The sequence below is a fragment of the Hevea brasiliensis genome, chromosome 3 (genome assembly GCF_030052815.1).
Source record: "Hevea brasiliensis isolate MT/VB/25A 57/8 chromosome 3, ASM3005281v1, whole genome shotgun sequence".
NCBI classification, from domain to species: domain Eukaryota; kingdom Viridiplantae; phylum Streptophyta; class Magnoliopsida; order Malpighiales; family Euphorbiaceae; genus Hevea; species Hevea brasiliensis.
The window spans coordinates 29869258-29889346 of NC_079495.1; the positions used below are offsets into that span (position 1 = coordinate 29869258).

The 20089-nt window shown below is 35.1% G+C and overlaps 1 protein-coding gene across 1 annotated transcript in view; it reads right to left on the minus strand.

Moving 5' to 3' along the window:
- Positions 1 to 14242: 14242 nt before the first annotated feature.
- The window catches only part of LOC110664043 (ferredoxin-dependent glutamate synthase, chloroplastic), a 56873-nt gene continuing 51026 nt past the window's right edge, over positions 14243 to 20089 (minus strand). Inside the window, exons 32-33 of the mRNA XM_058143976.1 lie at positions 15245 to 15328; positions 14243 to 14796 (exon numbers count right to left, since the gene is read on the minus strand). Of these exons, the coding sequence (XP_057999959.1) occupies positions 14635 to 14796; positions 15245 to 15328 (246 nt within the window). The 3' untranslated portion in view covers positions 14243 to 14634. The remainder of the gene's footprint in view (positions 14797 to 15244; positions 15329 to 20089) is intronic.

Consider the following 20089-nt stretch of genomic DNA (forward strand, 5'->3'; position numbering starts at 1 on the left):
ATAGTGTTTATTCATTTCGTTATAACTCAGTGTAGAAAGATCTAATTGACCTGAAATTTTACCAGCACAAAGCTGAGACATAGAACTACAACTTTTATGGGGAACATAAATCCAAATTCTGACTATAACCTAGTCAAATTGCCAACCAAACTTAGGTTACTAAATCTGGCAGAACTAGTTTTGCCCAGAATTTTGGATTCTGTCCAATCCGGCCAGTTATGGTGTTTAGGCCATAACTTGAGCTAAAAAACTCCAAATGGAGTGATTTAAAAAATGAAATATAACTAGACAAAATAAGGAACAACTTTCATGAAGACAACTCTACCAAATTCCTACTGTATAAATGACCAATGGAACAATAAACATAAGGCTTGAAATCTGAAAATTGTGAATAATTAACACTAAGCTTAGAAATGGTATTGGCAACCAATACCAACAACTTTAGAATGCAAAATGTGGTATGTTGAGAGTATTAGAACCAATGTACCTATTGTCTATGCAAAAGTCAAAATTTTAGTTGACTAAGGAAATGAATAGTAACACCTAAACCTAAATTTCAAAAATTGTAAAGTTTAAAAGTGTAACATGCCCTAGTACACCTAGCAAGGTTGGTTTGGATAGGTTGGCATGCCAATAGGGTTCAGTTAGTAGTACTGCACATGGAATTATGCCATTCTGTGATTTTATGGCTTTTAGCCATTCTGATATTGTGATGATACTTGGCCTTGTGCCTAATATTTATTATAGTTTATTAGCTGTTCTATTGCACACCGGGAGATACATATGTGACCGATGGTGTGACGGCCCGAGGTACTTGATACCCAGTGCCAGTTTACCCATTTATTCAGTCCAGTCATCCAGTATAGGTTACTTGGGCAACTAAAAATGGAAGTGGGTAAATTTAATGAAATTATGAATACAACAAGTACAAAATAAATAAGATTACCAATAATGATCGAAAAATTGTTTGCATAAGACATCAGAACATGTACTACATATTTATTTTCTGTTATTTCTTTTTATTTTATTATTGGCACCACTAAGCATTATTGCTTAGCACGTTGCTTTTTGCCACGCATAGGTTCTGGAGAGGCCGACCGAGAGCCCAGTAGACCACAGACTGGGTGAGATCTTCTGCAGCTCTGCCTAGTGTCCGTGTCACCTCACCGACATCAGTGCATTGGTAAGACACTAGGTTTCATTTTGAGTATTTTGTAATTAACTTTTATTTTATTGTATGAAATTTAGACTAATGTAATGTTTTTTGTTATCAATGTGAATAGTGAAAATTATGTTTATGAATGAAAAAAGTGAATATTTATTTATGACTTGTACATGAATATCCTATGTAATGAATGAATGAGAAATGGGAGTATATTTGAGAAATATTGAGATTTTATTGATGAAATAGAGTTTGGGAGTGATTGAAAATTTTGAAAGTGTTTTTCACAGGTTTCGAAGAACTGTTTTATCTAGTTTTAGTTGGCATTCTGCCGAATTTTCTATAAAATTTGCGGAATCTCAAATAAAATATAATTTGAATAAATGACTTAAATGAATCATATTTCAGAAATTGTACTTCATAACTATGAAAAAATAAATTAGGAAGAATAAAAATGATTGAATTAAAATAGGGTGTTCTGGTACATTGCGTGGCATATCTTGCTCCACTATACTGTATACAGGTAAGGGGTGTCACACACCTAGTCTTACTTTAGTTCGTTTCCTTGTCACATTGAGTTTGTTATAATTCAGTTCAAATTTTTTTTTTTTTGAGAAACTGCAAGAGTCTCCCCTGTTTTATTGACATTTTCCCTGTTAAAATAGTTACCTGTGCAAATATTTCAATAATATAATCTCAATTTCATAACTGCTCAATATCATAAATCATATATCCATATCATTTACATCCATTTCATTCATGAATTTCTTCATTGCATTAATTTACAAAATGTACATAATTTACATAACTTTTGTATCTCTCAAAATTTAATTTCAAACTTTATATTAATTACAACATACAAAATATAAATTCTTGTGGATCTATGGACCCTACCAAAATGACGTGCTGAGGTGACACCAATTCCTACAGCAAATCTGTCTCAAAATCCCAGTTTGATATCTACTAGGTCTTATTTCCAGTACCTATGCGAGAAAGAACCATCGTGCTAAGTATTTCTGCTTAGTAATATATATAAATTAAATTAACTAACATACATAAATTAAATTAACTAACATACTGTGTGGAGTAAGCATAATTCACATATGAGTTTTTATAAAATAATTTGATAGAAATGTGGGTTTTATAATGTCAAACTTTCCATATTTTCATGATTTTTGGAATCGTTCCTTTTAGAGGATCTTTACTTTTCTTTACTTTTTTGTTCAACTTCTTTCCTTACTTTCAGTGTCCAAAGTAATCTCTAACAGACTGTTAAGACTGGATATGCAGGTATACTGGCACTGGACACTCGATGCCTACTGGGTATGTAATATTGGGCATAAAGCCATGGGAATAATCACATCGGACACCCAGTGCCTGCCCATGATTATTCAAGTCATCATCATCATCAATAAGGGATAACCATATCGGACACTGGGGGTTTGCCCATGGTATCTTGGTATAAAAACCATGTGTAGTACTACTAATCTCATCCCTTCTTGGCATGCCAATCTATCCAACCCTTACACTACTGTCTAGGTATCCTTGGGCTTATTTATTATCATTAGCATTTCAATGTTCACATTGTTTCATCATCCATCATTATTCTTTCATCATGGCATTATCATCTCAAACATAGTGGGAACATAGGTCCCAATCACATATTCACATGTCATATATGTTCATCAAGCTATTGGCATTAAGTACAATTTACATTTCAAGCCATTTTATGGATATTTCATAAGTTCCAAATTTGGTCCTTTAACTTCTCTAATAGATTTGGCCAAGATGCAGTAACAATTTGGCCATACTTTCTTCATAAAATTTGTAGGTTTATGTATTATGTTTATTTTAGCTTTGGAATCATTCAATTTGCATATATGTAACTCCAGTTATAGCCATTTAACCAAAACTTTCATGAAGAACATCAACCCAAATTATGCCATTAACCCAATCAAATTATCGAGCCAATTTGGGTCATCAATCTAGATTGCAGTTTTGCAATTTGAACAGTAAAGTTTCAATGGCTATAACTCTCTCTAGAAAACTCCGATTTAGGTGATTCTTGAACCGATGGAAACCTAAGGCATAGTAGAACATTTCATATGAATAAAGTTAGACCAAATTATGGACCTAACTTTATCAAATTGCAGAACGAATTTGGAATCAATAATCTGCCAAAACAAAATTCTGCAGCATGAACAGTACAAGTAATTTGCTTATAACTTGAGCTAAAAAACTCCAATTGGAGTGATTCAAAAAGGAGAATAAACTTAAGACAATAAGGAACATTTTCTATGAATAAAGTTTTTCCAAATTCCAACAGTAAACTGACTAATGAAACAGTACAATTAGGGACACCAAAACTGAAAATTTGGCAATTTTGCCTAAAAGACCTAAGTTTTGAGAAAATGACCAAAACCAACAAGTTTAGTGACCAAAATGTGGTATGTAGGTGAAGTTAGAATTCCCATACCTATTAAGCCTTAGAAAGTCAACAATTTAACTTAAATAGTGTAGTGAATAGTAACCCGAAACACAAAATTTCAAGAACGTTGAGTTTAGCACGTTAGAGCTAGGTAAAAGTGAAGTTAAATTTATTTTTGGATTTATGCTAAGTTATGGTACTGAAACACTGTAAAATTGTGTGTTTCAGTTGAAAAGAATACTAGGAAAGAACCCGAGGAACCGAGTCGAGGCCAAGAGGCGACTCGCTTGATGTTTGTGCGCAATGTATACTTTTTATAATCATCTTTTGCATACTGTTTTGAATAATGTGAAATATTGGATTATGGCATTCTTATGATGTTTGATCTAAATTGTTGAAAGTTATTATATATATTTGAAATGACAATGTTTAGCAAATTGTTAAGATAAGTTTTGAAACCATAGTGTCATGACCATATATTTGAACACCTCACTAGCATGACTAGTGGAGGTAATTAGTTTCGAATTTTGATTCCTTCTCTGGAAAAGTGTTGAGGTGTGCCAGTAGAAGAGGATGTGAATGGATATCCATATATTTAAGCTAGCTAGCCTTGTGATGTGATTTCTCTTTAGCCTCTGGCTATTGAGATTCTATTTGTTTCGAATGGCATGATCTAACTGTGGGTTTTATGAAACGTGTTTTGATACTTCGAAATGAACTCGGCTTTGTATTAAAATTTCATAATTCATGTTTTGTGTTTAATGCTCATGTTTAGTCAAAATTTTGAATAAATGTGATTTATATTCTGCATAAAGATTATTTTAGTATGTTGTGCACCACTGAGTCCTAGTACTCAGCGATAGCTTTTATTGCTGTCGCAGATTTAGAGACTAAAGGAGCAGCAGACTGAGCTGCTAAAGATTGAGGATCATTCAGCTTGAAGTCTTCGGGTATAATTTATACCCTAACTGTAAATATTTCTTTTGATGTATATATTGCACATAAATGTATGGACATGTAAAAATGGGTCTTGAGCAGTTTGTATAAAATTTGTATAAAGTTGTAATATATATTGTAGTTTGAAATTCTCTTAATGTAAATTTTGTAATGACGTATCTAAATTGTTTTGTTTCTAATGAAATATGAATGGACTATTTTATTTAATTTGAATGAAATGGATTGCTAGTATTTTGATGATCATTGGATAGTGGATTTGAAATTTGAAAGTTGATAAATGTGTTGAGAAATTGATTAGGATTGAGTATGAAATTGAAGCAGTTGTTGAGAAAAATTTTTAGAAGTTCTTTTTTACAGGTATTTGAAGAACTGTTTTCTTAAAATACAGAGGGAACTCTGTCAAAATTTTTATAAAATTTGCGTAAAAATAAAATGGGCCAAAAATATTAACTAGTTTTAATTTTAACTAATTGTTTTAAGTACTTATTCGAAAATGCTCACCACTTATCAAAAGTAAGAAAATTGTTTTAAAATCCCTTGTAGGGTACTTAATGAGTTATTGGTAGGTGAAGTTCTGTAGTTCATTAGGTATTCTACGGGATCATGTTATGCCTTGCAGAGGGATAAGGTGTGACATGTTTTAGTGGTATCAGAGCAAAATTTTTGAAGTATATTTTAACTTGAGAATTTGTGTCTTTCTTGTTAAGTACAACTGCTCAATGTCCATATTTGTTACATACAGTGCATTACATCATGAATATGAACTAACGGAGGGAAATCTCCATGTGTTACTTGTTCAGGAGATGCCCTAACTTCAGCCTGAAATGGAAGAAGGGGATCGCTCAGTTGAGAGTCTATTGAAGTTGAGGCGCAAGGGGAAGCCCCAGCTTTACAGAATGTCAGTGGGTCAGTAGCACCAGCCCCACAAATGCCGCAGTTCTCTACACAGTTCGCACAGCAGATGGCTGCGATGTTTCAACAAATGGCTGGGGGTATGCCTGTTCAAGCTCTACCTTAGACACCTGTGGCACAACCACTGCCTCCAGACAGACAATATGATAAATTACTAAAGTATGGGGCTGCAGAATTTAAGGGTACAGTAGACCCTTTAGAGGCAGAGCAATGGCTTGAAAGAATGGACAGAGTATTTAAGAAGCTGCACTGCCAAGATGAACTAAAGTTTGAGTATTATGTGTCTCTACTGCAAGGGGATGCGTATGATTGGTGGAAGACCATCCCCCACAGCTTGGCTGAACCACCAGTGCTGACCTGGGATGACTTCATCAGAGAGTTCAGATGTAAATACATCGGATGCATATGTTGATCAGAAATTGTAAGAATTTTTGAGTTTGAAACAAGGGAACCGATCAGTGGCGGAGTATGAGAGGGAGTTCTCCCGCTTAAGTCATTATGCTGGGAGTCTCCTTACTACCAGTAAGGCAAGGTGTAAGAGATTTGAGATGGGTTTGAAGCCCAGCATAAGGATGCAAGTTGTGGGATTTCGACACAGCAACTTTTCAGAGCTCATGTCTCAAGCACTTGAGTTGGAAAGAATAGAATCAGAAGCAACCCCAGTGAAAGAAAAATCAGAGAAAGCTGAGAAATCAGAAAAAGACAAGGGGGAAAAGTCAGTAGAGCCGAGTTCTGGTGCTACCTCTGGAAAGAAAAAGAAATTTAGTGGACCCAGCAGGGGTCGAGGTGGAAGATTTGGTAGGGGCAGATTTTCTGGACAGAGACCCCCCTAGGCCTGGTCTGTAGTCGAGCAGGGGTTCACATTCTGCCCGCCCCTGTGAGACTTGTGGCAAGATTCATGGGAGGGAATGCTATTGGGCTACTGGAGCCTGCTTTAACTGCGGAAGCAAGGGTCATTTAGCAAGAGACTGCACTAGTGCTCCGTCTTCGAGATATGGTCTAGCTCCTACTACTGCCAAGGGATCTATTCAGAGTCCTGCTCCCAGAGGCTCACAGTCTATTGGCAGAGGAAGAGGCAGAGGTAGAGGCACTACTTGCAAATCAGATTTGTTGGTCCATCAAAGACAAGGGAGTGCTTGATCGTGGTTTATTCAATGAGACAGCGAGAAGAGGCTGAGACTTCCGATGTGGTAGCCGGTACATTCTCTATCTCTGATCAAGAAGTATTTGTATTATTTGATCCGGGTTCAACCCATTCATATGTTAGTGCTAGCATAGTCAGTTCACTTATTGTTCCATGTGTGCAAATGGGTTTTGAAGTGCTAGTAACTAGTCCGTTAGGACAAGAGGTCCGGGTCAATAGAATCTATAGAGACTGTCCTTTGGTGATCCAATGACATGTTTTCCTATCAGATTTGATTGAAATGCCCTTCAAAGAGTATGATATCATCTTGGGCATGAATTGGTTAGCCAGGCATCACGCCATGATTATCAGAGATCAAGATCACTTTTGGTTTCCCTTTGTACGGTGATGTGGTAATACATGGGGAGAGGCATTTACTGCCATTAAACATCATTTCGGCTGCATTAGCCAGAAGGATGATCAGAAAGGGGTGTGAAGCATACTTGGCACATGTGATAGACACTCAAGTGGGGAGTCCAGCACTAAGGGACATCCTTATGGTATGTGACTTTCCGGATGTGTTTCCTAATGAATTGCCAGGATTACCTCCAGAAAGAGAGGTGCAGTTTGAGATTGATGTTATGCCTGGTTTGGACCCAATCTCCATAACGCCATACAGAATGGCACCTGCAGAATTGAAAGAATTGCTTGACAAGGGCTTTATCCGCCCAAGTGTGTCACCTTGGGGAGCGCCAGTGTTGTTTGTAAAGAAGAAGGATGGCACTCTCCGCTTATGTATTGACTATCGACAGTTGAATAAGGTGACAATAAAGAATAGATATCCATTGCCCCGCATTGATGACTTGTTTGATCAGTTGAGGGGTGCAGCCGTGTTCTCCAAAATTGACCTGAGATCAGGTTATTATCAGCTGAAAGTATAAGAGCAGAGTATTCCTAAAACTGCTTTCAGAACCTGCAATGGCCATTATGAGTTCCTAGTCATGCCATTCGGGTTAACTAATGCTCCGGCTGCTTTTATGGATCTGATGAACACTATCTTCAGACCATACCTTGACCAGTTTGTCATGGTATTTATAGATGATATATTGGTCTATTTGAGGAATGTAGAAGAGCATGATAGACATCTGCGGATTGTACTGCAGACTTTGAGGGAGAAACAGCTATATGCCAAATTATCGAAGTGTGAATTTTGGCTGAAGGACATATCCTTTTTGGGCCATGTAGTATCAGAAGAGGGCATTAAGGTAGATCCAAGTAAGATTAAAGATGTCCTTAATTGGAGGCCACCCAAAAATATCATAGAGATTCGCAGTTTTTTGGGTTTAGCTGGATACTACCGTCGATTTGTGAAGGGATTCTCCATGTTGGCATCTCCATTGACCAAGCTGCTTAGAAAAGATGTGAAATTTCAATGGACGGATAAATGCTAACAGAGTTTTGATGAATTGAAGAAATGTTTGACTGAAGCTCCAGTCCTGACTTTACCTACTCCGGGTAAAGAATACATAGTTTATAGTGATGCTTCTCACAATGGGTTAGGCTGTGTATTGATGCAAGATCGAAATGTGATTGCCTATGCATCGCGCCAGCTAAAACCGCAAGAGAGGAATTATCCGACACATGATTTGGAGCTTGCAGCTATAGTGTTTGCTCTTAAGATCTGGAGACACTATTTGTATGGGGAAAAGTGTTACATCTACACAGATCATAAGAGTTTGAAATATTTGGGTACCCAAAAAGAGTTGAGTTTGAGACAGAGGAGATGGTTAGAGCTGATAAAAGACTACAATTGTCTGATAGACTATCAGCCAGGGAAAGCTAATGTGGTGGCTGACGCCCTAAGTCGCAAGACTATGGCAAGTCTACGGGTTACTCCTTTGTCTTTGGTACATGAGTTAAGATCATTGCATGCCAGCTTAGAGATTAATGATGATGGTCAGACAGCAGTTGCATGGCATGTACAGCCAGTGTTGATTGATCAGATCAGAATGGCTGCTCAGAGTGATGAAAGGTATCAGAAGCTATTGGAAGAAGTCAGGCAGGGCAAGAAACCAGAATTCTCAATAAGAGATGATGGTCTATTGCTACACCAGGGCATAATATGTGTTCCTAATGATGTTGATTTGAGGCAGATCATTTTGAAGGAAGCTCATGAGTCTTCTTTTGCCATGCACCCTGGTGGCACAAAAATGTATAGAGGGCTAAAGGAGTATTACTGGTGGATGGCTATGAAAAGGAATGTGGCAGAGTTTGTATCCAAATGCCTAACTTGTCAGCAAGTAAAAGCAGAGCATCAAGTACCCGCTGGGTTGTTACATCCACTACCAGTACCAGAATGAAAATGGGAGAGAATAACGATGGATTTTGTGATGGGACTTCTGAGAACACAGAAGAGTCATGATGCAGTATGGGTTATTGTTGACAGACTAACCAAATCTGCTCATTTTCTGCTAGTTCGAATGGACTACAGTTTAGAAAGATTGGCCAAGTTGTATATAGACGAGATTGTGAGACTGCATGGAGTGCCAGTATCCATTGTATCAGACAGAGATCCTAGGTTCACTTCTAGATTCTGGGGTTGTCTTCAGAGAGCCCTAGGAACTAGATTGAACTTCAGTACGGCATTCCACCCACGCATGCATGGCCACCGAGAGGGTAATTTAGATCTTAGAGGATATGCTCTGAGCTTGTGTGATTGAGTTTGAGGGTAGGGATACACACTTGCCTTTGATTGAGTTTGCTTACAACAACCTACCAATCAAGCATTGGGATGCCTCCATATGAAGCTTTGTATGGCAGAAAATGTAGAACCCCGTTGTGTTGGGATGACATGGGTGAAAGAAAGATGATTGGACCCGAAATTGTTCAACAAACTGAAGAGAAAATCAGGGTGATTCGAGATCGACTTAAGACTGCATCAGACCGTCAAAACTCCTACATTGATCTGAAGAGAAGGGATATTGAGTATGCAGTGGGTGAGAAAGTTTTCCTTAAGGTTTCTCCTTAGAAGAGAATTATGAGATTCGGCAGAAAGGGAAAACTAAGTCCTCGTTTCATTGGGCCATATGAGGTTCTGGAAAGAGTGGGTCCTTTGGCTTATCAGTTGGCACTACCTCCAGAGTTGGAGAAGATACATAATGCCTTCCATGTGTCTATGTTGAGGAGGTATCGATCAGACCCATCTCATGTACTACCAGTAGAGGAAATTGAAGTGAATCCAGACCTCACATATAAAGAAGAACCCATAGAGATTCTGGCTTATAAGGTGAAGTAGCTACGGAACAAGCAAATACCGTTGATAAAGTGTTGTTGAACCATCATTCAGGCCAGGAGGCTACTTGGAAACGAGAGGAGGACATGAGGAGACAGCACCCACAGCTGTTCAGAGATTAATACCAGGTAAAATTTTGAGACGAAATTTATTTAAGGGGGGGAAAATTGTAACACCCTATTTGCATAGCCTGGTATATTTCACTGTTCCGGTGACCGGAGTCGGTCCGGACAATTAAGGAGATTAGAAAAACACTTAAGACAACTAGAGAAGCCATAAACACAAATAATTAGTAATGTTCAATTAGTTGAGTATAAATAAGAAAAACAGAACAGAAGAAGTTAAACGAGCCGAGAGTCACAGCGATGGGTGACCTTCTCGGAAAAGACTGCGAAGCAGTTTTAAACTCAAATTTCGAACCGTAAAAAGTGATGCTGCGGTCCTTAGGACCCTTATAAACACAGTGGAAAAGAGAAAATCACAAAAAATAATTGTTAAGCCAGTCAAATAATTAGGTCAGGGAGCCGGAAGAAATATGGAATTAATTGCAAACCGGAATGAACCGACGAGGGGCAATTTGGTCAATTGCAAACTAAAAATTTGGCAATTTTGCCTAAAAGACATAAGTTTTGAGAAAATGACTAAAACCAACAAGTTTAGTGACCAAAATGTGGTATGTGGGTGAAGTTGGAATTCCCATACCTATTAAGCCTTAGAAAGTCAACAATTTGACTTAAATAGTGTAGTGAATAGTAACTCAAAACACAAATTTTCAAGAACGTCGAGTTTAGCACGTTAGAGCTAGGTAAAAGTGAAGTTAAATTTATTTTTGGATTTATTCTAAGTTATGGTACTAAAACACTGTAAAATTATGTGTTTCAGTTGAAAAGAATACTGGGAAAGAACCCGAGGAACCGAGTCGAGGCCAAGAGGCGACTCGCTTGATGTTTGTGCACAACGTATACTTTTTATAATCATCTTTTGCATACTGTTTTGAATAATGTGAAATATTGGATTATGGCATTCTTATGATGTTTGATCTAAATTGTTGGAAGTTATTATGTATATTTGAAATGACAATGTTTAGCAAATTGTTAAGATAAGTTTTGAAACCATAGTGTCATGAGCATATATTTGAACACCTCACTAGCATGACTAGTGGAGGTAATTAGTTTCGAATTTTGATTCCTTCTCTGGAGAAGTGTTGAGGTGTGCCAGTAGAAGAGGATGTGAATGGATATCCATATATTTGAGCTAACTAGCCTTGTGATGTGATTTCTTTTTAGCCTCTAGCTATTGAGATTCTATTTGTTTCGAATGGCATGATCTAACTGTGGGTTTTATGAAACGTGTTTTGATACTTCGAAATGAACTCGGTTTGCATTAAAATTTCATAATTCATGTTTTGTGTTTAATGCTCATGTTTAGTCAAATTTTTAAATAAATGTGATTTATATTCTGCATAAAGATTATTTTAGTATGTTGTGCACCACTGAGTCCTAGTACTCAGTGATAGCTTTTATTGCTGTCACAGATTTAGAGACTAAAGGAGCAGCAGATTGAGCTGCTAAAGATTGAGGATCATTCAGCTTGAAGTCTTCGCGTATAATTTATACCCTAACTGTAAATATTTCTTTTGATGTATATATTGCACATAAATGTATGGACATGTAAAAATGGGTCTTGAGCAGTTTGTATAAAATTTGTATAAAGTTGTAATATATATTGTAGTTTGAAATTCTCTTAATGTAAATTTTGTAATGATGTATTTAAATTGTTTTGTCTCTAATGAAATATGAATGGAACTATTTTATTTAATTTGAATGAAATGGATTGCTAGTATTTTGATGATTATTGGATAGTGGATTTGAAATTTAAAAGTCAAGTTTTGGAAGCAAAAGGAATTGCACAAGGGGTGCAATCATATTGCACAGCCTGTGCAACATGACATTGTAGAATACAAAGTGCACGGTCTGTGCAAAGTGACCCGTGCAATCCTTATATCCCGTGCAACCTTCTGTACAAAGGAAACCCAAGAAATAAGGGCAACAGAACATTACATGGCCTATCCTGAGCAACATTGCATGGCCCGTGCAATAACTCTAAACAAGAGTTCTAACTCGACTTTTCTTCCATCTCACTTGATCCGATAGGACTTCTAAGACTTTTAGGACTTTGAAACAAGGGTTTTACACCTAATATAAATATAATAAGTCAGAATTTGAGAGGGAAAACTTTTTTACATTCAAGAGGGCACATCACCTTAAAAGAGGCAAAAGGAGGAACAAATCTGTAAGGTTTTCAAAGGAAATTCCAGCTGAAGTTTCAAAAGTTTAAGGCTACATTTCTCTATCTGAGTTCTTTCACTCTATTTTTTCTCATGTCTTTTCTCTTTTATTTTACAAACTTGATTGTAAAACTCACCATGTGTGAGTAGTTTTCTTATTCTATGATTAGAGATGTAACACTTCTAATTCAATTATGGATCTAATATGATTTTATTTAATAAATTGTGTATTTTGTTTTTTTTTATTCAATCTCTTGTTTTCTTAATGCATACTTTGTTTTGAGCTCCACTTACTATTGATTTTAGATATTGATTGAATTTTTTTAATTTTAGAATTTTTTATTTTTTTTATATTTATATATTTTATTTTTAATTAAATATAGTAAAACTTATATCATATTAAGAGTTTACTTTTAATGGGTTTTTATACTTATTTAAAAAAAGTCAAAATCCTAACGAAAATAGAGTAATAATTGAATCCAAATTAAAGTAGTGTTTTCTAGTATATATACTTATTAGACTTTATTTTGGTTTTTAAATAAAATATTAATGTGGATAAATATACATATTTTGGAATTCTTCACCACTATGAAGATCTTCATATAATATTTTTAATAATTAACATTTAATTTATATTAATTAATACTTTTTGTAAATAATATAAATTTGTAAGTGTAATTTTATCTGTTTATAAGTTTACCCCTCATTCATAATTTTATATATATTATAGATTTTTTTATAATATTTGTAATAGTATTTATATTGTATTTTTAGTAATAATTCATTATTTTATTCAAAATTTATTTTTTAAAATGATATCAAAATAAATAATTTTAAAATAATTTTTTTTTTATTTTTCATATTTATTATTTAGACATAAACTCTCAACTCGATCATAACTTATTTATTAAACAGGCACATGGTACAATCTCTATAACTCGTTTAATAAATAGGTAAGCTAAATAAGTTAAATTACACAATTTATAACTCATTTAATGACTTATTTAATAAGTTAGCTAAATGGATCATGGCACGAATACTGTAACCCATTTAATGACCCCAATGACTACTTAAAAAATTAATAAGGTTCACATTTTTTTTCTTTTATCAAAGATAATATGAACTACATGATTAGAATATAACGGTAAAAATAGATTTTATAATTTTTTTTTTCTTTTCTATCAACCTTCTCTAACCCAATATTATAATAAAAAATAGAATTTTTCTTTTCTCTATTTAAGATCTTTTTATTTTTATTGCACAATTAAAAAAAATATAAAACAAAGGCTAAATATGCAATTAGTTAGGCTCGTGAGCATAGCAGCGTTGCAGGAAAAAAAATGCCCATAGTGGAAAATATCATCATTGACCAGCTAATGCCTAGGTGTTGAATCCTGCGATCATATTGGTTTCACTTTAATCATTCTGTTTAGTTCTTCTGACCAAATACAAGTTCGGACAAAATTTACTTCCTGTGTTTTGATTTCTTTGAAAATAATTAATTTTAATTGAAAGAAAATATAATTAAAGGACTAAATCGTTTAATTTTTAAAATATAAAGACTAAATCATAATATTGATAAAACTCCAGAGATCAAATAGTACATTTCTTTTAAAGAATAGAAGGCATATTAATTTTCACTTAAATTAACGACAATATTAAACAGACAAACCTTTAATTTTGATATTAAAAGTTTCAATTTTTAAAATATAAGAATCAAACTGTCCAAACTCAAAAACCAAATAACAAATCTCACAATAATAAAATAATTCTCTTTTACAATCGGTAACGAGGTTTAATCAAGTGAGAAACAAACTAGGAAAAAAAAAAAAAAAACAAGAGAAGATAGAGAGTGTTGATGCCAGATGTGAAAATATTTTTCTATTGTTGAAATGCACTTTCAATTCAGCATTTAGTCGGACCTCCCACGAAATCCAGTCATAAGAACTTTGCTTAGTATCAAATTAAAATTGAACGGTATGAAAACAATTGTATAAGTTAAAAAGCAGTGGGTAAAATTGAGCCTCACAATTTACGTGCTAAGTTCACATGGCACTGGCATCCAGAACAAGTAAGAAAAATTAAACTTCAAGAAGGGTTTTATTTCTTAATAACGAAAGTGAAATGAGCTTCACAAATTAGAGTAGAAGAAAGCAATGACCAGAAATTTTAATGTGCCTTTTATTGAAAAAACACGAGATTTTGAGACTTTACATTTCTGCCGCAAATCACTATACAAATTCGGCAACACCAGGGAAGCTGAATACTTGTGGATTGATGGATCAGGAAGTCCGAAACTGCAGCTGATGCTAATCTTTCTTCAGTTACGAAACCTGTCAGAGGATTGTGAATTCCCACCAATTTCTTAAATTCCAATTTTAGAATCCCATCAATCTGTATTTGACCTGTACAGAGCTGCAGTAGCGAATTTTAGGGTTCACAGCTGTTCGTGGGGATATCTTGCATTGATATCCTAGGCAGACTGGAATGTCACTTGCCCAGCAACAGTTGCCTGATACTCTGCACAAGCCTCTGGGGTGTCTTCTTCACTAGGTGGAACCAACTGCCGAAATAGCGGTAGATATGTATCCCATTCCTTCAGAATAGCAGCGCCTTTACGGCTGCCAGTTTTTTCCTTCACCAGAAAGGCATTTAAAATTACACTTCGAGAAATAAAACAAATTACTCATGTATAGAGATTCAGGATTTTGCAATCAGTTTCACATCATAAATGATTTGAAGTGCCCAGGGTTAAAAGAAAATATTTTTTGTGTACAATCTAATATATGAAAACAAGCTTGATAATCGTTAGATCAAATGTTTGTTTATATCCAAATTTATGCAGAATCAATTAAAGTGTGTATAATAAATACGCAAATATAAATATTTATATTTGATCTAACAATTATTAAATTCATTTTCATGTAAGGTCAAAAGCTTATAACAGCCCCACCCAGTATTGTTTAAGACTTGAAGGTCAGTAAAGTGTGCGCATAATGGAGACTTGTACAAAATTCAATGAACTTGAAAGTGTGTGCATATGCATGCATGCATATTATTACAGTTTGGTCTTGTGGACTTACAACATGTGCTTCAATAAGGCTCTTCAGTTGCATCTGGCCAACGGGAGCAGTCACTCGTTGGACCTTCACTATTTCTTTATTTACCTATTTACAGTACACAATATAAGATTTTGACGTAAAGATCATTGGCTTGGATTATGAAGAAACAAAATGCATATCCGGAGAGAGCAATCAAAAGAATCCATGAATTTATCATAGTTCTTAATAAAACATAACAAAATAGACCATTTGTGTATCTGAACTTGCAACGCAACATCCACAAGCATTTGTTAGGGATGATCTTGCACAGCACACACTCAGCGATAGGATTAAACCAAAAAGCAAAGAAACAACAAGGCACGAGGAATTCTTACATGGTTCAATAATTTGCCTACGTCAGGAAAACATATGCAAATAAACAACAGCTTTGTTATGGTGTCAAGGGCGAATGTTTATCCACAATATTTGAGGAACCCAGCCAGTCAAGAGAAGAGATTACGTTCTCTCTCTCTTAACCAGTCGAGAAGAGATTTCGTCCTGTGTGTGTGTGTCTCAATTAATCAAATTTAAAAACAAATTCACAGGAAGCAAAACATCCCAAATTAAAAACCATATCTGTTAATCATCTGAAATAAAAAGAAAAAAAAGAAAAGGAAATCCACAAGAACTCTGATATAACTAACTAGCACAGAAATTGGGACCTGGCAAACAAGAACCTTGACTCCATCAACCTGTACGCAACCACTCGGCTTAATCAAACCATTCCTAACCAAACACCCAAAAAAAGACAATACATATCAACTCTCCATGTAGAATCTCTGGGTTTTTCTTTTGCGCAAACCCAATTACAACCCTCAAATTGAAAAGCCAATAATCCAAAACCAAAATACCCTAAAATAATAATACTAAAAAAATAAAATTAAATTAAACAAGGATTGAATAGACAGGCCCAATAAGCATAAAGTGAAAAGGAAATTGAAGGATTATTAGATCCTCATGTTCAAAGAGCATACTATTTCCCTTGTAAAGCATAATTACCCATGGGCATTGTAATTAATAATAATAATAATAATAATAATAATAATAATAATAATAATAATAATTGTTTAAGAATTTAAGAACTTAAGAAGAAAGAAAGGAAGGGAAGAGAACTACAAAGACTACATCTTCATATCTTTTCTTCGATCTTTCTGTAAAATAGAAATTATATATTTATATACAAACATCCCTAAAATCACTCTAGCTTATGCTACATAGCTAAATAGGAATATATCAAATAAACACTAACTTTCCAATCTCCCTTAAATTGGAGCATGGAATCTCATCAATTCTAACACTCCCCCTTAATGAGATTCTTATTGAAGCCAATGGCTCTCACTATAGCTCACCAAAATCACAAACAATACAACCACAAGAAACTACAAAAATACCAAGCAACTCACTAGGTTTCACTTCCCTCTCCCAAGGCAATGCTAACGAGGAAACACCAACACAGAGCAACTCACTGCGTTGTACTTCCCTCCCCAAAGGCAATGCTGGCGAGAAATAACAAAGACGAAACAATAAGTGAATCTTTACACAAACAGCTTATATGGCTGCAATACAATGACTGTTCAAACTTCAACAAACTTTCAAGGGAATTCTAAAATGGACACAGGGCTCAAGCCCCCTATTCAAGATGACCCAAAAAGCAGAAAATACAACAATAGAAAAATAAATAGCAACACCAAGTTCAACAGCACCTATCAGAAGGCTCCAAAACCCAAAGCACACACTACCACACCACTTGGATATAACCCGACTCCTCCCTAGACTACCAAAACACACAAAAAATATGAAAAACCACAGACCCATAGAGCACAATGACATACCTCTAGCAAAACAACTTCTACAAGGCGCCAAATCACAACAAAATAGCAGACAGCTCATAGCCAAACATATCTTTAAGCCAAGTTATAAGAAAAACAGAACCAAACAGAATACCTTATCCAAAACAAAACCCAACAGGTGCACTGAAAACCAAATCTCATTAAACAACCTCTGTAAGTCACCATATTGAACCAAAGATGAAACCAAGGCACCAAAGGAAGAAGCCAGAGCATAACCAGTCGCCAGACAACCCTCACTCACAGGCACGTGAATTGGCGCTAAATCCTTGATATGGCACATGAATGCCACTTGCCAAGAGTCCGGTCATCAAACTTTATGGGTAGGTCAATCGGCAACCAATCAACACTCCTAAGGGGGCGGGAGAAAGAGAAGTCACTCTAGAATAGTGACCTAGAGTGGCAATGCATGGGTAACAAAGAATAGGGAAAATTTTAAAACCTAAATTTCCAAATTTTATCTAAGCTCTGATATCATGGTAAAAATTTAAGAATTAGAAGAGCGAGGGAAGAGAACCACAAAGACTACATCTTTTTATCTTTTCTTCAACAAACATCTCTAAAATCACTCTAACTAATTTCTAAAATTATGCTACCACCATCCGGCCATTACACCCAAGCATTGCTATCGCCAATCCACCGGCGACATCCAAGCAACCCTTTCGATGCCTTTCCGATCGCCTGCAACTTCTCGAAAAAGAAGATCTGACTGGGTCATATCTCGACTCGAATCTAGACCTGCAAGTTTTTCAGATTTCTCTGGCATATAACCCCAAGCCCTTCTCCGATCGCCCATCTACGCATACCTATTCTCAGAAGTACCGTCCGCTACCCCTACCGCCAATTCCTTCTAGGTAGGGCCTTCAAATTTGCATTCACACCCAAACTAGAAGGTGAACTCATGCAGCTGTGATGAGCCTCCCTGCACCAGATCTACATTATTCTCTTTGGTACATCATTGACCCACGTCAGCTAACACATCATTGCCACATCACTACTGCCCAGTCAGCAAAATTCTCAAGGCGCCCTTTGCTAATTTGGACATGCTAGTTCTGTTTTTAATGTCCATTTTCGATGACAGTTACTCCTAAATTTGCTGAAATTTTAGTTTTCTTCAATAAGGTCTGCTTCTTTAAATTGAAATCATAATTTGGGTTTGATAATGGACAACAGAATGAATTTAATGATTCATCGGTACAACTAGATGAGTTGTGGGATACGATTCAAGGAATACAAACTGAGATTGATAGATATTATAAACAGCCTGATGAAATATCTTATTTGATAGATTTATATGGTGGTCCTAATTATACTCCTTGTGGTTTATTTGATGAGTATCAAGATATACAAATAATCTTACAATATAGAGAGAAAGTACTTGAAGAATGTAAGAATAAATACTCTATTCAACAAACTCATCAACAAGTTAAAGATAAAGAACTTGAAGAGTTGGAACATGGACAGAAGAGCAGTTGGATACAAGAAAAAGTATTGAAAATATAAAAGCACGAAGGCTTGAAAATGCAAAGAAACTACAAGAAGAGCAAGAAAAGCAACTTGAAATTGAAGAACAAAAAGAGCAAGTTGAAGATGAAATTGAAGAAGAGCAACTTGAAATTGAAGACGATCAAGCTACAAAGAGAATAATGGAAATTGAAGAATCCAAAGTTGAAGCTGTTGCCTTCACTTGTTGAAGAGTCCATTTTAGAGCAAAAAGTCAATCAAGTCTTAATTGTTCTAATGGATTTTATTTACCCAGATGTTTCCAAGAATAAAAAAGCGAGAGCAAACTTCAAGTCATTCTTATTGCTACCGTCCAAGAAGATCGTAGTGTGTGTTGTCCTTACTTGATTCTTGATCCTTTAATACTCCAGAACTCAAGGTCGAGTTTTCTCCAACCAGGGGAGAATGATGCAATATAGGAAGCTTATGAGTTTTATTTAGGAATTTTAATTATTATAGAATTAGGAAATTTAAAGAGTTCTTATTATTTAAGAATTTTATTATTATTAGGTTTATTATTTTCTAGTTTATCTTATTTAGTATTCCTAATTAGAGTTTATTAGGTTTTCTATTCCTAAATTAATTAAGGTTATAAGCTCTATAAAAGAGAGCTAATTTTTTATTATTCAATAGCTTTAGACTATAATTATTATTGAGATTAATAAAATTATTGAGAATTAATTTTCTTTTCAAGGATTGATCCTTGATCTGTTCTTTGTTCTTTATTTGTTCTACATCAAAACTCAAAGAGAGGGTTGGGTTGGCATGAGAAAGGGGAGAATTGAAAAAGTGAATGTGCAAAAGATTTTTTTTTTTTTTTTTGGTTTTTAATTCATTGAATGACAAATCGTTGTTTGGAGAGCATGGTTTTTTTAAACATAGAAAATTATGAGTAATCATCTTTTTCCAATGGTTAATGGTAAATTAAGTTGATTTTCAATGGAGAGACTAATTTGTTGAAAAAAAAAAAAAAAAAAACCTTAGGGATGCCATAATATGATTTTAAAAATATAGGGTGAATTTTGCTATATCTCAAGGACTAATTTGTAAAATACCCTATTATCAAAGATATGATTTAAGAACATATAATAAAAATGCAGATTAGTTTATAAATAGCTATGTTTTTATGAGATAAAGAGCGTAAATATTATTGATAAAAGTACTTTAGAATGGAAAAGAACTTCAGAACGTTACTACCAGAAAAGGCAACAAAATTATTTGTACTCTATAGTATTCCTCATGACTTATTTTAAGTGATGAGCAGAGGATGCAAAACTATTTCAAAGTTTCGATAGTTGGTAAAATTAATTGAAGTATGGAACTAGGGGTGGCCACGATTCGGTTAAAACCGGACTGAAACCGGTTTCGAACCGGACCGAAACCGCCCTTCTACGATTTGGTTCAGGTTCATATTTTTTGAAAACCGTGAACCGGCGATTCCGAATCGGATTGAACCGACAATTCTAAACCGGACCAA